At 48.6% G+C, this 13,438-nt stretch overlaps 1 protein-coding gene across 7 annotated transcripts in view; it reads right to left on the bottom strand.

Moving 5' to 3' along the window:
- Positions 1–54: 54 nt before the first annotated feature.
- The window catches only part of ENOX2 (ecto-NOX disulfide-thiol exchanger 2), a 28,808-nt gene continuing 15,424 nt past the window's right edge, over positions 55–13,438 (bottom strand). For all 7 annotated transcript variants that reach the window (XM_051790784.1, XM_051790790.1, XM_051790833.1 and 4 more), the window contains 11 exons: positions 12,950–13,156; positions 11,861–12,094; positions 10,381–10,593; positions 8,776–8,882; positions 6,657–6,771; positions 5,529–5,710; positions 4,888–4,995; positions 4,043–4,099; positions 2,911–3,019; positions 2,576–2,661; positions 55–594 (listed from right to left, as the gene is read on the bottom strand). In XM_051790784.1, the coding sequence (XP_051646744.1) occupies positions 463–594; positions 2,576–2,661; positions 2,911–3,019; positions 4,043–4,099; positions 4,888–4,995; positions 5,529–5,710; positions 6,657–6,771; positions 8,776–8,882; positions 10,381–10,593; positions 11,861–12,094; positions 12,950–13,156 (1,550 nt within the window). In that variant the 3' untranslated portion in view covers positions 55–462. The remainder of the gene's footprint in view (positions 595–2,575; positions 2,662–2,910; positions 3,020–4,042; positions 4,100–4,887; positions 4,996–5,528; positions 5,711–6,656; positions 6,772–8,775; positions 8,883–10,380; positions 10,594–11,860; positions 12,095–12,949; positions 13,157–13,438) is intronic.

The following is a 13,438-nucleotide window of genomic DNA, read 5'->3' as shown; positions in this document are numbered from 1 at the left end:
TCGGGTTTTAGTCATAGAAATGGCTAAAAAATGCCTTTTTTTTTTTTTTTCCCCTTTTGGTGATCTAGAAACCAGAAAATGCCTCTTTGTTGTTGCTTCAGGACAGTCTATGGCTGGTAGTCTATGACAGTTCCTGCTGGTAGGAAGCTTGAGGGGAAAGAATTTGGGCACACAAACACATACAACATTGGCAGAACAGAGTTGACACGCTGGGCTTCAAAGGGTCAGGCAGGAGCTTTTTTCCCCAAATATATTGAACAGCACTTGCCCATTAACAAATAACTGATCAAAGGAGCTGCAGAACTTGAGGGTTCTTCCAGTGGTGGCTCCAGACTTTGTTTCACTTACACATTGTACCCCGGGGCCATGGAGCGTGCGAGGGAATCATCGGGAACAGGGGGAACAGCATCCCGGGTTTTCTCGGTGTCCATATCCTGCTGTTTTCAGCATTAAGTCAAAAGCTCAAGTCATTTTCAACCCATCAAAGCCACAAAACTTCCACCTCTTCTCCAAGCTGGCCCCAACCCCGCTCAGCTCCTGCCGGAACGTGTTCTGGAGTCGCGTCATGAGAACTTCCACTTCCGCCGTGCAGATCTGTAGGAACACAAGGAAAACATGACTAAACATGCAGATGGAAGCCCTGTGATGACTGGAGATACCCAAACTCAAATGGTTTAATTGCTGAAGTTCATCTGGGCTTTCCCTGGACTCGTGGGGATAATGTTGGGACACGGTGAGTTGTGCTGCTGTCCCGCTTTGGGGTGAGATGGCTGCAAGGATGAACACTGGAAGTCAGGGTAAAGGGACTGTCTGGATTTTTTCCCCTGTGGACAATGGATTAAAACCTCCCAAGTATTTAAGTCACTGAACAGGGAGCACTTTCACCTTTTTTTATTTTAAGTCCCACATGTCTGATGGCACAGGAGCTGCTCCAACAGAGCCAAGTGGGGTTGCATCGGTGCAGAGAAGGAACCTGAGCAGGTGACTTGGGTAGTTTGTCAGCCCAAGGCCTTGCCAAGCCCCATTCAGGGCTACAGACAGCTTCTGAAGGGCTGCTTCATGCCTCCAAACTACCTTTGATCCTAATTTCTGTGCTTTCTGCTGACCTTCTTGGTGAGACTGATGGGCACGGAACAGGGGGAAAGACATTCCTTGTCCTTTCCTGTCCTGGCAGCTTCAAGAAATCAGGTTGTACTTTCAGGTACTCCCTCTCCTCCTGCCTCACCTCAGGCCCAAAGATCTGCTAGAAATTAAGAATAACACCCAAACTAATTTGAGCTCCTGCAGGAGTGAAGAGGGAGACAGAAGAGCTCATGAGGAACCCGAAGGACAAGCAGGAACATCTTCCAAGGGAGCAGGCACAAGAGCCCAGAGTGTCAGGGAGCAAGAGGAGACTGATGCCACAGCAGAGGTTCAAGAGTGGGCTCTGCACAGGCCTTTTCTCCCAAGCTGGCAGCAGAAACTTCCAGCAGCCCTGCTCTGCACTGTGGATTCCAAAGAGGAAGTGCCAGAAGGCAGCTGAATGCTATGATGGCATTTTTTTAAGAGCTCCAAACCAAAATAAAGGCAGCTGTTGGCCTCACAGACAAATTCCAAGCTAGAATGAGGAGATAAATTGTTAACTCTGTCTTGGTAGGGCTGGAGTGAGTCACGCCAGGGAGTCTTGTTTTCTTAGAACAGGGTAAATTAAACACTGAGTCAGAAACACAAGCAGCACAGAAGTTCCAATCCCAAGAGATGATTCCCTTGCTGGTGAGCCTCCTGTTCCTGGGAAGACAACTGAAGGACAGCAGAGGAGCGAGATGAAATTCCCTTGAACATCCCAAAGCCTTTGCACAGTTGCTCCCATTTACTCCAACAAAGGAGTGTGAAGCCAGCAGGACACAGGAATTCTGCAGGACACAGCAGCTCCATATTGTGCCATGGAAAAAGCATGAGCATGGCTGGTTACTGCCCTCAGTCACCCCACAAACAGGGATCGACCCCTGTCTTCCCACAGACCCCCTAAAAAGGACCCCACCAACAGGATCAGAGACAGAACAGGCTCAGGGAAGGGTGACAGGATCAAAAAAAACCAAGAACTTCGCTCAGAGACAGACTGACTGCTCAGTTTAGGGAGAACACACACAAACAGGGCCACAGCAGAGGGTGTGAGATGTTTAATGCACAAGGTGGTTGTTTGCTCCTCTCCTTGGAGGTCATAAGGAAAATAAAGGGAAACTGCCCAAAGGCAGCAAACTCAACAGAATAAACAAAAACATATGCTAGGGAGATTTTTCCCTGCCCAAGGCAGTGGTGCAGTCCCCATCCCTGGGGGGATTTAAAAGCCATGTGGATGTTGCATTTGGGGACATGGGTTTGTGGAGAACCCCAAAGCTGAGCTGCTTTGGGCAACCTGGTCTAGTAGCAACTGTCCCTGCCCATGGCAGGGGGGTGGAATGACGTGGGCTTTAAGATCCCTTCCCACCCAAACCATTGTGTGATTCCAAGAAAGTTCACCCCTTCCAGCAGATTCCTGCAGGGAACAGATTCCTGCAGTCCTCTCTGTCCAGCCCCCACCAGTCCCCATACCCACCTTGCTGTCCAGGCGTTGCAGGTAGGAGCAGATGTATTCAATGCTGGCTCCAAAGGGATGCACGTGGAGAAACGTGGAAATTATTCCTGGGGAAAGGAACACCACAGATGTCATTGTCATGAGACAAGGACCAGCTGGGAACACAGGGTGACACCCTGTGTGTGTCACACAAAGTGACACCCTGACCCCGCCAAAGCTCGAGGTTTTCCTTGGTTCCAGGACTCCCACCTCCCCTGGGATAACCAAAGGAACCAAAGGAGGCCAGAGGGAGTGCGAGGTCACCTTGAAGCAAGTCCCCCCAGCTCAGCATCACCACCAAGCCCCTCAGAACTCACCAACTAGGAGAACTTCTCGTTCAGACTTCACAGGACTGTTGCTCAATGTCTTCTCCACTGGACATTCCTTCTCCTGGCTGCAGGCACAAACTCTGGATGTGCTGCTCTCCTGTAAAACAAAACCACAGGGCCCGCTGCAGGCAAGAGCAGCCACCCTGGCACACCAGGCAGGGGCAGGCTCAGAGCCTGCCCTGGGGTTCTCCTGTTTCTCTGAGTCACTGCACCCATCACTGGTGTATCTACTGGTTATGTTCCAAAACACTTCCAACAAAGCACAGCCGTGCCCGTGGTCCTGTGTGTGATCTACCAAGTGAGATGAAAAGCCCACGGAGTTCAGCCAGATGCCACCACACTCAGTGCCCCAGCCCTGCTCTGTGACATGATGTCTGCTCCAGAAGGGTCATGTTTTAAATAACAAAATACAAACCAGAGCAAGAAGCCTTGCCATGGCTAATTCAGCTGAAGAGCTTTAATTTTCAAATGCCCAAACTGAGGCAAATGTGATGGACCAAGTGCCCAGGGGCCACCCACCCAGAGTTCAGGATCAGACTGTCCCTGACTTGAGTTTGTGGTACTGAATTAAAAGAGAATTTGGCATAATTTATTATCTCTGAAATAAACACAAGTCTGACAGCGATGCAAAGATGGTGGGTGCACCAAAAGCAGGACTTGCTTTTATTCCTGAGTTTTATGCGGAATTCCAGTGGCCTGAGAGCTGTGGACAGCTATAATTGGGAACAGCTTCCAGTCACCAGTGAGATGGGCTGGAGGGGGGCCAGTGACAAACATAGAACTGAATTGTCCCCTGGGTCTGCTCAAATTCATACATCAGTGCAGTTCTCAGCTACACAGGGTTGAGGCTGTGCCCAAATGGCCTGAGCTTCCACATTCCAGAGGAGAAAGCAAAGCTCTGCCCTGTGGAAGCTGATCCAGAGACAAGCTGAGCCTGTTCAGTGCCCAACCACCCTCTGGGGGAAGAACCTCTCCCTTGGACATGAAGCCAATCTGTCTGTACCAGGCTCACCTCACACAAACTAACCCATAAACCACTGCTCATTTTACACTAAGGTGTTGTTACTCCATCAGTGAGAGATTCTGTCTGAAATAAGAGAAAAGAAGTTCTTGGACTCACATTCCCTTGACAATCAGCTGCATCTCCCTCCTTGTCCTCTTCATCTGCCATGCTCTGCTACATATGGGCAAAGAAAGGAAAGATTACTGATGGTAATCTATTATTTCTCTTCTGAGGCTCCTGCTCTGATCGTTACCGGGATATACAAAGCCATATTTAGTTCCTAGAAAGACATTCATTGTCTTCCCTAGCTCATGGCACAAAAAAAATGGGGCTAAAGATGGAAAACCTGAGATAAAACCCAGCATCTGGCTCCATGGGCCATGGGGAGAAGTGTTGCCTCATGTTTCTTGTGTAATTGTCTCTGTGCTACAGAGGAGAGGACCAAGCAAGTGTAGATTCATGCAGGGATCCACAATGAAAGCAGAGTGGATCACACCTGAGAAGCAGCACTATGCATTTACGTTTGGAATAAAGCAAGCATAAAAATATTACACCACTGACAAAAACTTTCAATTCCATAGTGGTTTAAGGAGGGCAGATCAAAACATGCCCTTAAACCACAAATCTAAAAACCAATGTCTGATAATTGAGACCTTTTTTCTTATCTTGTAAAGCTCAGATTGCAGAAAACCCCATTCCAGCTGTGATACCAGCTGTGCACAATGAGAGTTACTATTTATTTATACAGTTGTTCTCACAGGTACATGAAGCCACCAGCAGGTCCATTACTGACAGACATCCTCCAATTTAACAGCTCATTTTTCCTCACTTTCCAAGAACCACTGCTCCTACCAGGGTTGGGCATCCTCTACAAGACTACAGAAGGACAGAGGTCCTTCACCGCGCTCCTGATGGACAATGGAATCCAAGGACTGCACAAAGAAGCCCTGGATGACACATACCTGCTCCTTCAGGTTTTCTAGTAACGTTTCCACTTTTAATTTGTCTTCTTTCACTTTTTCTAACTCTGCTTCTCTCTTTTTGTATTCCTCCTGGACTTTCAAAAGATGCTGGAAGAGAAAAGATAAACTCAGTTCTTAACCTGCCTTCCACCTCCTATTATTTAAAGACTATAAAACAAAGAAGGGTTTTTCCATGAAGACCAGACAGGTCATATACAGAACTACTACAAGGTAAAGCATAAACCAAGAAAAATCTACAGTGTGCCTTAGAAATGCCTTTGCCTATTAGCATACTGTGTAAATATGGGACAGTAATTCCATCACCAATGGATGGATTTCCCACTTTCTTACTCAGTTATAGGGGCACACAGGCTTGGTACTTTGGAAGTCACGGTAGGGTCAAGCAAAGACCACACAAGGAATCCATGAACTATGAATCACTTTCATGGGATTCACCAGCTCATACAGCCACCAGTCGAACTATTTGGTCATTTGGGGTTTTTTTGACAACACTGGTAACGACAAAGTCGCTCCCACCTGCCTGTTTGGATCCCACCAAAGCCGGAGTGTTTTCACGTGTGTTTTTGCCCCCCCCCAATCCCAGCCCCTTTTGCCTCTGCTACAGAAAATTCCGGTCCCACCTTCTGCATGCCCTGCAGGGCCTGCTGGAGGAGCTTCATCTGCTGCTCCTTGGTGGTGTCCTCATCCCGGGAGGCTTTGCCCTGCTCCTGCTTGAGCAGCTCCACCTCGTTGCGATAGGCGTCCAGCTGCCAGCGCAGGCTGTCGTTCTCCTCCTTCAGCGCCTCCACCTGCGACACCAGCGCTGGGAACACAACCAAAGTCAAACAACCCGGGGCAAGAAGCTCCGGGGTGCTTCTTCCCCTCACACACTGCATACAGGGGCTCAGCAGCTCCCGGTGAAAAGTGCTGAGCACCCAAAGAAATGCCTCCCAAGCACTGTTTGGGATGTCACAGGGCTGGAGCCCCTCTGCTCTGGAGCCAGGATGGGAGAGTTGGGGGGGTTCAGCCTCCCAGCTGAGAAAAGAAGGCTCCAGGGAGACCTTAGAGCCCCTTCTAGTGCCTAAAGGGGCTCCAAGAGAGCTGAAAAGGAACTTTGGACAAGAGCGACAAGACAAAGAGGAATGGCTTCAAACTGACAGAGGGCAGGGTTAGATGGGATATTGGGAAGAAATTCTTCCCTGTGAGGGTAGTGAAGCTCTGGCACAGGTTGCCCAGAGAAGCTGTGGCTGCCCCATTCATGGAAGTATCCAAGGCCAGGCTGGACAGGGCTTGAACAACCTGGGCTAGTGGAAGGTGTCCCTGCCCATGGCAGGGGGTGGAACTGGATGATCTTTAAGGTCCCTTCCAACCCAAACCACCGTAGGATTCTATGATGTCCAGGAGAAGGCAGGTTGTGGGTTTGTAGTGTAACACTGCTGCTGAGCTGCTGTCTCTGGATTAGCTTCCATAGGGCAGGGCTTTGCTTTCACCTCTGGAGAAAGCTTCCAGCTCCTCCACATCCTGCTCCATTGATCCCAGTACACTTCACTAGGGACAGCAGCTCAGACACTGCTTTAGGTTCCCCTGACCATGGCAGGGAGCAGTGAAACACTGGCTGCAGACCCAGGCACTGAGAGGAAACAACTCCAGGGAACTGCACTGATTCTGCTCTGCCCATGACCATTTTGGGGTGCAAAACTCTCAGAATGGGCCTCCTGAAAGAAACCGCTGAAGACAAGCGCTTTATGAGCTGCAAAAATTGATTTTACCTGATTCTTCCGTTTCTTTCATCTCTGATGGATCTTCTATTTCTTCATCAGACATTTCCATCTCCTCCTCTCTCCGGATGCCCATCAGCTCATCGTTATGGATGTTACGGATTTCCTGGGGTTCAGAAAGTAGAGGGAATTTCAATACAGATTAGAAGGAACAGGTTGGTTGGATGAAATGTTGCTGAAATATAAGTCTGCAAAACACAACTCCATGACACAAGAAAGGGGAAATGATTTAAAAATTGACACAGATGATTTAAATCAAGGGCAATACCCAGCATGAGTCAATCTGTCAGTGCTACTGCAGTTATTGACTCTTCCATCTTCCTTCTGCTCTTGTGACGAGACAAGTCAGACTTGCTGTGCAAACCACAGGGAATTCTGCTCAACCTTAAATACTCTGGAGCCAGGAAGTCCCAGCCTGAGCTGGGACAGACCAAACCAAGACTGCTACAGCTGCACACCTGCATGTACAGCAAAGGAGGTTTGCCTACAGGTCCATCTCTTAGCACTACAAATACCTGCAGCCCCCTGAGCCCACCTGTGCAGCACCAGAGTGGGGTGTCCCTCGAGCAGAGACCTCCTCAAGGTGACCCCAAAAGGCTGAGATACCCTTTACCCAGCATGTGATATGTACAATGAGGTAAGAGACATTTTCAATTGCAGATGCTAGCAATGTTTTTATACATATATATATCTGTCAAAGTCTGTACCAAGAAGCTGCATCTTGTGGCTCCATCTTCATTTAAGAGCAGACCCTAAGCTGGGGGAGAGCAGCAAGCTGAGCCCAGGAGCAAGTGCTCTTGGAAGAGGCTTCACCAGTGGTCTCACAGCCTCTTCCCACCGGGAGAACTTACCTTGGAACAAAAGACAGCTCCAACTGGAGAGAGAGCTCCCACCCCAGCCACAGAGAGCAATCAGAAAGTAGGGAAGAACGGGAGCACTGGGGGCTCGGGGTGGAGGAACAGTCTGAGTCACACTGCACCTGGCTTCTCAGGTGGAGAGGAAACCTTGGCTCCTCCTTTAGCTACTACAGAGGTTTGACTCAGTGGGAATTTCAAAGTCCCAGAAGTGCACACTCGTGGGGAGATCACAGCTGGAAACTTCCCAGGACAACACAGCCATTTAGAGTGTTCCACCATGGTGGAGGAGGGACCATCCTCTTGTTACCAGAAGGGCCCTGGCTGGGTATGATTCAGCACCACAGATTCTTCCCAGGCAGCAGCTGTATGGGAAGGTGGGCTGGACACCCCCAATCCATGGGGATCCCAGGCCTGGACATGCCCAGCCTGTGGTGATCACGGACCACCAGACTCAGCTTTGCCTGATTTCACTTTTGATGTCAAATAATAGAGGTGAAAGACAACCCCTGGCTTTGCTGGGATAGATGTGCCTATTCCAAGTTTGTAATAAGGAACTCCATATCCAAGAAAAACCCAGAACTGAAGGATGATTTATACTAGAGGTAAGGAATGACAACCAAAGGGACCAGGACAGTGTGGAGGAGTAGGATCAAACCTCATGAAACTGAACAAGGCCAAGTACAAGGTCCTGCACCTGGGTCACAGACCCCAGGACAAACCAGACCATCACTTTCCCAATGGACCCCCTTTCTTTACCTTAGCTTCCTTTTTTCTGACATTCTGCCTGACTCCCTTATCTGAAAACATCCTCCCTCAAGCTTTCCAGGCTGTCCAGCTGCAATTATTTCCATCTCTCAAGGTCAAAATATCACATAAAAATGTGATAAAACAGATTCTGATGACATTTAGGGTTTGTTGTTGCTTTTTTTTTTTTACCATCTCTCTAGAAATCCCTCTTCCTTTAACACTAAAACCAGTAGAACAAAAATCAATATTTATTATTATTACTATTATTACTGCTATCATTGTGCACAGCTTCAATCAGCAGACAGGTCTCCATATGTTGCTACAAGTAACACGAATACCAAGAGGAAACTTATTACCTGCAACACGAGAGCCGAGTGAGCAATTCCCACCTCACGCTGTGAACGAAGGTGTTGTTATCCACGCGAGCATCGTGCACACTTAACATCAACATCCTGACAAGCAAGAGACCGTGCTGGAGGATTCTAACACAAGAAAAGATTACCAACCTCTGCTTGTTTGCACCACACGCTGATGTTCTTACGCTGAGCTTTCGTGAAATGGTCCCAAGCCTTTTGTTTGGAGGCAGAATGGTACACGGCCACTATCTGCTCGACTGGAGTGTCAAATCAGCAGCAAATCGGGCCCGAATAGCATCCAGAGAGGGCGAACAAGAGGAGTAAAGGAGTAAAAAAGTGGAATCAGGCAGGTGGTTTGGCTACCCTTTTCTTATAACACTGTACTGTGCTGATGCTACGCTCAGGGAAGAGGGTCAGTGCCTGGAAAGAGAAGTGTGGGCTTCACCAGGCCTCTGCCAAACACTCCCGGGTAACGACCAAATGGAAACGGGCTCTGCTCTCAGCTGGGAAATAGGCAGGACATGTGGGAAAAAAAGGCAGCATGTGTGTGCTGAAAAATATCCAAATTTGCTGTGCAAGGCTGGCTGGGAGTGTAAGGAGTCCAGGGGGGCAGGACTCGCCCTCCACAATGGGATGATGAGGTACAACCATGAGTTCTGGTCCTTGGGACATCCCAAAGGACAGTGCCACAGCCTGTGTGACCTACAGGAAAAGGATCCTGGCACTTTCCATCAGCTTTTCTTGGTCCTGAAATTTATTCCTTCTGTTTCTCTAGAAAATTCCCAAAGCATTTTGGATACACAAAGTGCTTCTCCTTGGCTGAGCGCTCACCCACAGCACAAAGCACATCTACCTGATCGGGTTCTTATGCTTGTGATGCAGTAGTTTTTATTTCGTAACAATTACAGCATCTCCCTGCTTCTCAGACTAACCTGAGAGTGGCTGAGATCTCAGCTGTGTTTTAGGGAGTGGAGTTACACACCAGTCTCTATTATTACTTACTCTGCAGTGCTCAATGTATGTCCCTCTGGACCGTGTGCCCATATTTTTTACCAGTAACAATTTAAAGAAAAAAAGAATTAAAAAAACATAATCAAGTAGCAGTTGAAATTATTAGATATAAAATCAAAAGTTAAGAACGTTCACAACCCAGGCAAGAGGATCAAAGAAAATGAGTACAATTGTGGAGAAGGTATTCATAAAGAAGTAAAAATACTCAGATTTACTTTAACAGAGATGTGTAAGAGGCAATGAACGGTCTGAGGAACTGTTAGAAAACACATTCTGGAATTAATACAGTCCATGCCTCTTCCTTATTTCCTCATTTAATAAAGCACTGGGATTTGAAAGACCCAGGTTCTGCAACAGGTTGTTGGAAACACTCTGCTGTGTCCTACCTTTGGTGAATAAATCCTGCACACTTCGCTGAGGCACCAGATTCCCAGGAACTTACCTTGTCTGTGCACAGGAGGAGTTGAAAAGATGACAGAACTACTAACAGATGATAATTAAAAGAGGAAAGAAATTCAGCACTCATTCTCTCCTCCCCCCCAGATGTGGACTCTTACCCCAGCAAAAAGTACCACGAGGAGTTTTTGCCAAGTGAATGACACCTGATTCTAAATGAGCTGTAGCTGCATGGAAGCCATTGCTACTTCTTTTCCTGGAGCCCTTTTAGTGTGGCCTCTCCAGACTAGAAATTGAGAGTCTTCCCCACACCAGACAACCAACATCCAGTGCGGAAACACTACTCACACTGCACCAGGATCCCTGAGAGAGCCAGTTTGAACTTCTCTTTAGCTTCTTCCATCTCCTTCTCGTGAGCCGCCTTCTCGTTGACGAGCCGGCGGATGTGGCTGTTGGCCGACTGGATCATGGAGTAGAAGTTGTTGGCAGTTCTTCTGTTCACTTCCCCACGCTCTATCCAGGTCAGCAAGGTCTGGATGGCTTCTGAGAACTTTGTGTCATCTGTAGCAAGAAAGGACAGCTTTACACCACGGGTATGGGGTTGCCTGGGCAGCTTTCGGGTCCTTTCCCTGGCGCTGAACTGCTCTTTCAATGGTCGGCTTCCTTCAGGTGGCTCATCACAACTCCTGGAAGCATGGAATGATCTGAACCCACAGCTGTACAAAGGCAGGCAAAGTCTAAAACCAAACTGATGGAGCAAATCATCTGCTGAGGTGCAACAAGAGGAGGACCAACTGCTAGAAACCTACTGCAAAACTTCATGTCTACTCGGATGTACCCTTCTGTGAAAGGAAATACCCTCCAGCTCCAAAATTATCAGGTCAAACATGGGTCTCAGGCTTCAAACTAGGTATTAGGACTTATATTAGTCCTTTTAACCTTAACCAAAATTTTCTGGAAGAAACTTGTACTGAACAGTTTTGATCTGCACAAGTTTGTTGCACTCCAAAGGTTTGTTCAGTCTTGGGAAAATAAGATTTAGGGGAAACCGTGTCACCATGTTCCAGGATATAAAGGGTGGCTACAAAAAATATGGAAACCCTTTTTTTCACAAGGAGTCACATGGAAAAGATGAGGGGCAATGGGTATTCCTGGGGAGATTCCCATTGGGCACAAGAGGTCAATTTTTCACAATGGGAACAATCAGCCATGGGAAGTGCTGGATTCCCCAGTATCTCTCTACAGCTCCCTGGCAGGAGGTTGTAGCAATGTAGGGGTCAGTCTCTTCTCCCAGGCAACCAGCAGTAGGACAGGAAGGCACAAGTCTTAAGCTGTACCAGAGGAGGTTTAGGTTGGTCATTAGGAAGAAGTGATTGGGGCACTGGAATGGGCTGCCCAGGGAGGTGGTAGAGTTACCATCCCTGGAGGTATTTAAGAAAAGACTGGATGAGGCACTCAGTGCCACGGTCTAATTGATGGTGGTGTTGGATCATCGGTTGGACTCGATGATCTCAGAGGTCTTTTCCAACCTAGCTGATTCTGTGATATCAGATGCTTTCAAGATTGGGCTGGGCAGGACATTGGGCCATTTGGCCTAGACCATGCTTTTGCCAAGAAAGGTTGGGCCAGGCGAGCCTTGAAGTCCCTTCCAACCCGGGATTCTACGAATATAAATTCAGGCACAGGTTTGTTTCGACAAAAAGAAACAATTCTGAGAGGGAGACGGCCCGGAGAGCTGCCAGGGGCAACCTCAGCTCAGCAAGACAACCCCAGGAGAACACAGAGTTCTGTCCAGAAGGGTGGCCACGACCCCCAGAGAGTCACTCACCTTTCAGCTTCTCGGCCACCACGCTGCACTCGTGGTCGGAGTAGTGGACGACGGGCGGCGGCGAGGGCGGGCGGAAGCGCTCCTCCGCCAGCCGCCGCCGGTGCCGCTCCTCCCGCGCCAGCATCCGCTGCTTGCACTCCCACTCGTACAGGTCATCCCTGGCCTGGGCAAAATCCACGTGCAGGCGCCCCGTGTCCTTCTTGTCCGTGCTGGAGCCCAGCCGGATGCGGTAGCCTGGTGGGCATGACAAGTGGTCAGGTTTATGTGGGGCTCCCCAGGTAAAAGGAGCCCGGGGGGCGTGGTTCAGCTTTGATGGCTCAAAGGGACAAAATCCCCACAAAAGTCAAACACACCGGCCAATTCATAAGCAATTGGGAGCAACAGGGACCCTTCAGCACCGTCTAAAGAATCAGCTGGATGTTTATCCAGGTGAGATGGGCATGGACTCTACCTCAGCCCCAATATTTTGTGGAGGTTTCCAGATGACAAAGCATTGCTGTCTGTGGAGGTAGGGACTATTTCAGAAGGATTTGTGACGGAAAGCTAGAACTCGATTTCGCTTAGGAAGACTGTAAAATGCCTTCTCAGATGGGTTAGATGTTTTTTGTTCTCCCTTCCGCATTTCAGAGAAAGCTGCAGGGAGAAGCTGTGAGCAAGCTACCTCTCTCCCTGGTATGCAGAGAGGTAACATCTTTGCAGACATGTACTAGGCCTCCTCAGGCCAGAGAGAGTGGGTGAGGAGAGAGAGAAGACACAAAAAACCTTGGAGAAGACAGGGCACTGCCTTTTTTCCCTGGGGCCCGGTGTGTGCAGCATAGTTAAGAAGTGGTCCTTGCATCTTAAATAAACCTTTTTTTCAATCCTTCCACTGCCTTGGCATTCTTGGGAAATCCATATGTTTTACCTTACACTGTCTTTCCTCTCAGGAGCTGCTGTCACGTATTTAAGCAGAAATGCAATGGCAGCAGAAGGGCAAACTGACACAGCATCAGATAAATCTGCCCCAAATCCTACTGTTCTGCCTATAAATGACAAGATCACATCTCTGCCCCAGAATTTTAAGCTGCCATCTGAGACAAACACACCCACCAGACAGGTAAAGTGCCTTGTCCACCATGAACTCCTCAGCGAAGCGGATGTGGCAGAAGTTCTTCTTGCTCTTGCGGATAGCAATGACCTCCCCACACTGCTCAAACACCTCCATGATGATCTGCTCCGTCCCGTTTTCCGGCAGCCCTCCGACAAACACCGTCTTGCACCCCGGGGGCCTCTCCCTTGTGGCTGGAGGGGGAAGATCTGAAGAGAGAAATCAGAGCAGGTCAGTTTTTGGGTCGTCAGCACCTGTGCCTTCCATCTGTGTATCCGGGCTTAATTAGATGTTGATCCTTTTGGTCTGTGTTTGGCCCTGCCACCTGTGAGAGTCTCTCCTTTTCCTGCCAAGTTATGAGAAAACAACCACTGATAAACGGGAACTTCATCCTTGAAGGAAACGTTTTGGACAAACTACAATTAATTGGGGTCTTACTATTGGCTGATGGCCTTCCAAGGGCATTTGAAGGAGAAAGTGAAGAGGAGGGT

The sequence above is a fragment of the Manacus candei genome, unplaced genomic scaffold (genome assembly GCF_025592945.1).
Source record: "Manacus candei isolate 608988 ecotype Guabito, Panama unplaced genomic scaffold, ASM2559294v1 h1tg000003l, whole genome shotgun sequence".
Taxonomy (NCBI): Eukaryota; Metazoa; Chordata; class Aves; order Passeriformes; family Pipridae; genus Manacus; species Manacus candei.
Note: the sequence above shows the minus strand (reverse complement) of the source record. Positions and strands in the feature narration are given on the sequence as shown.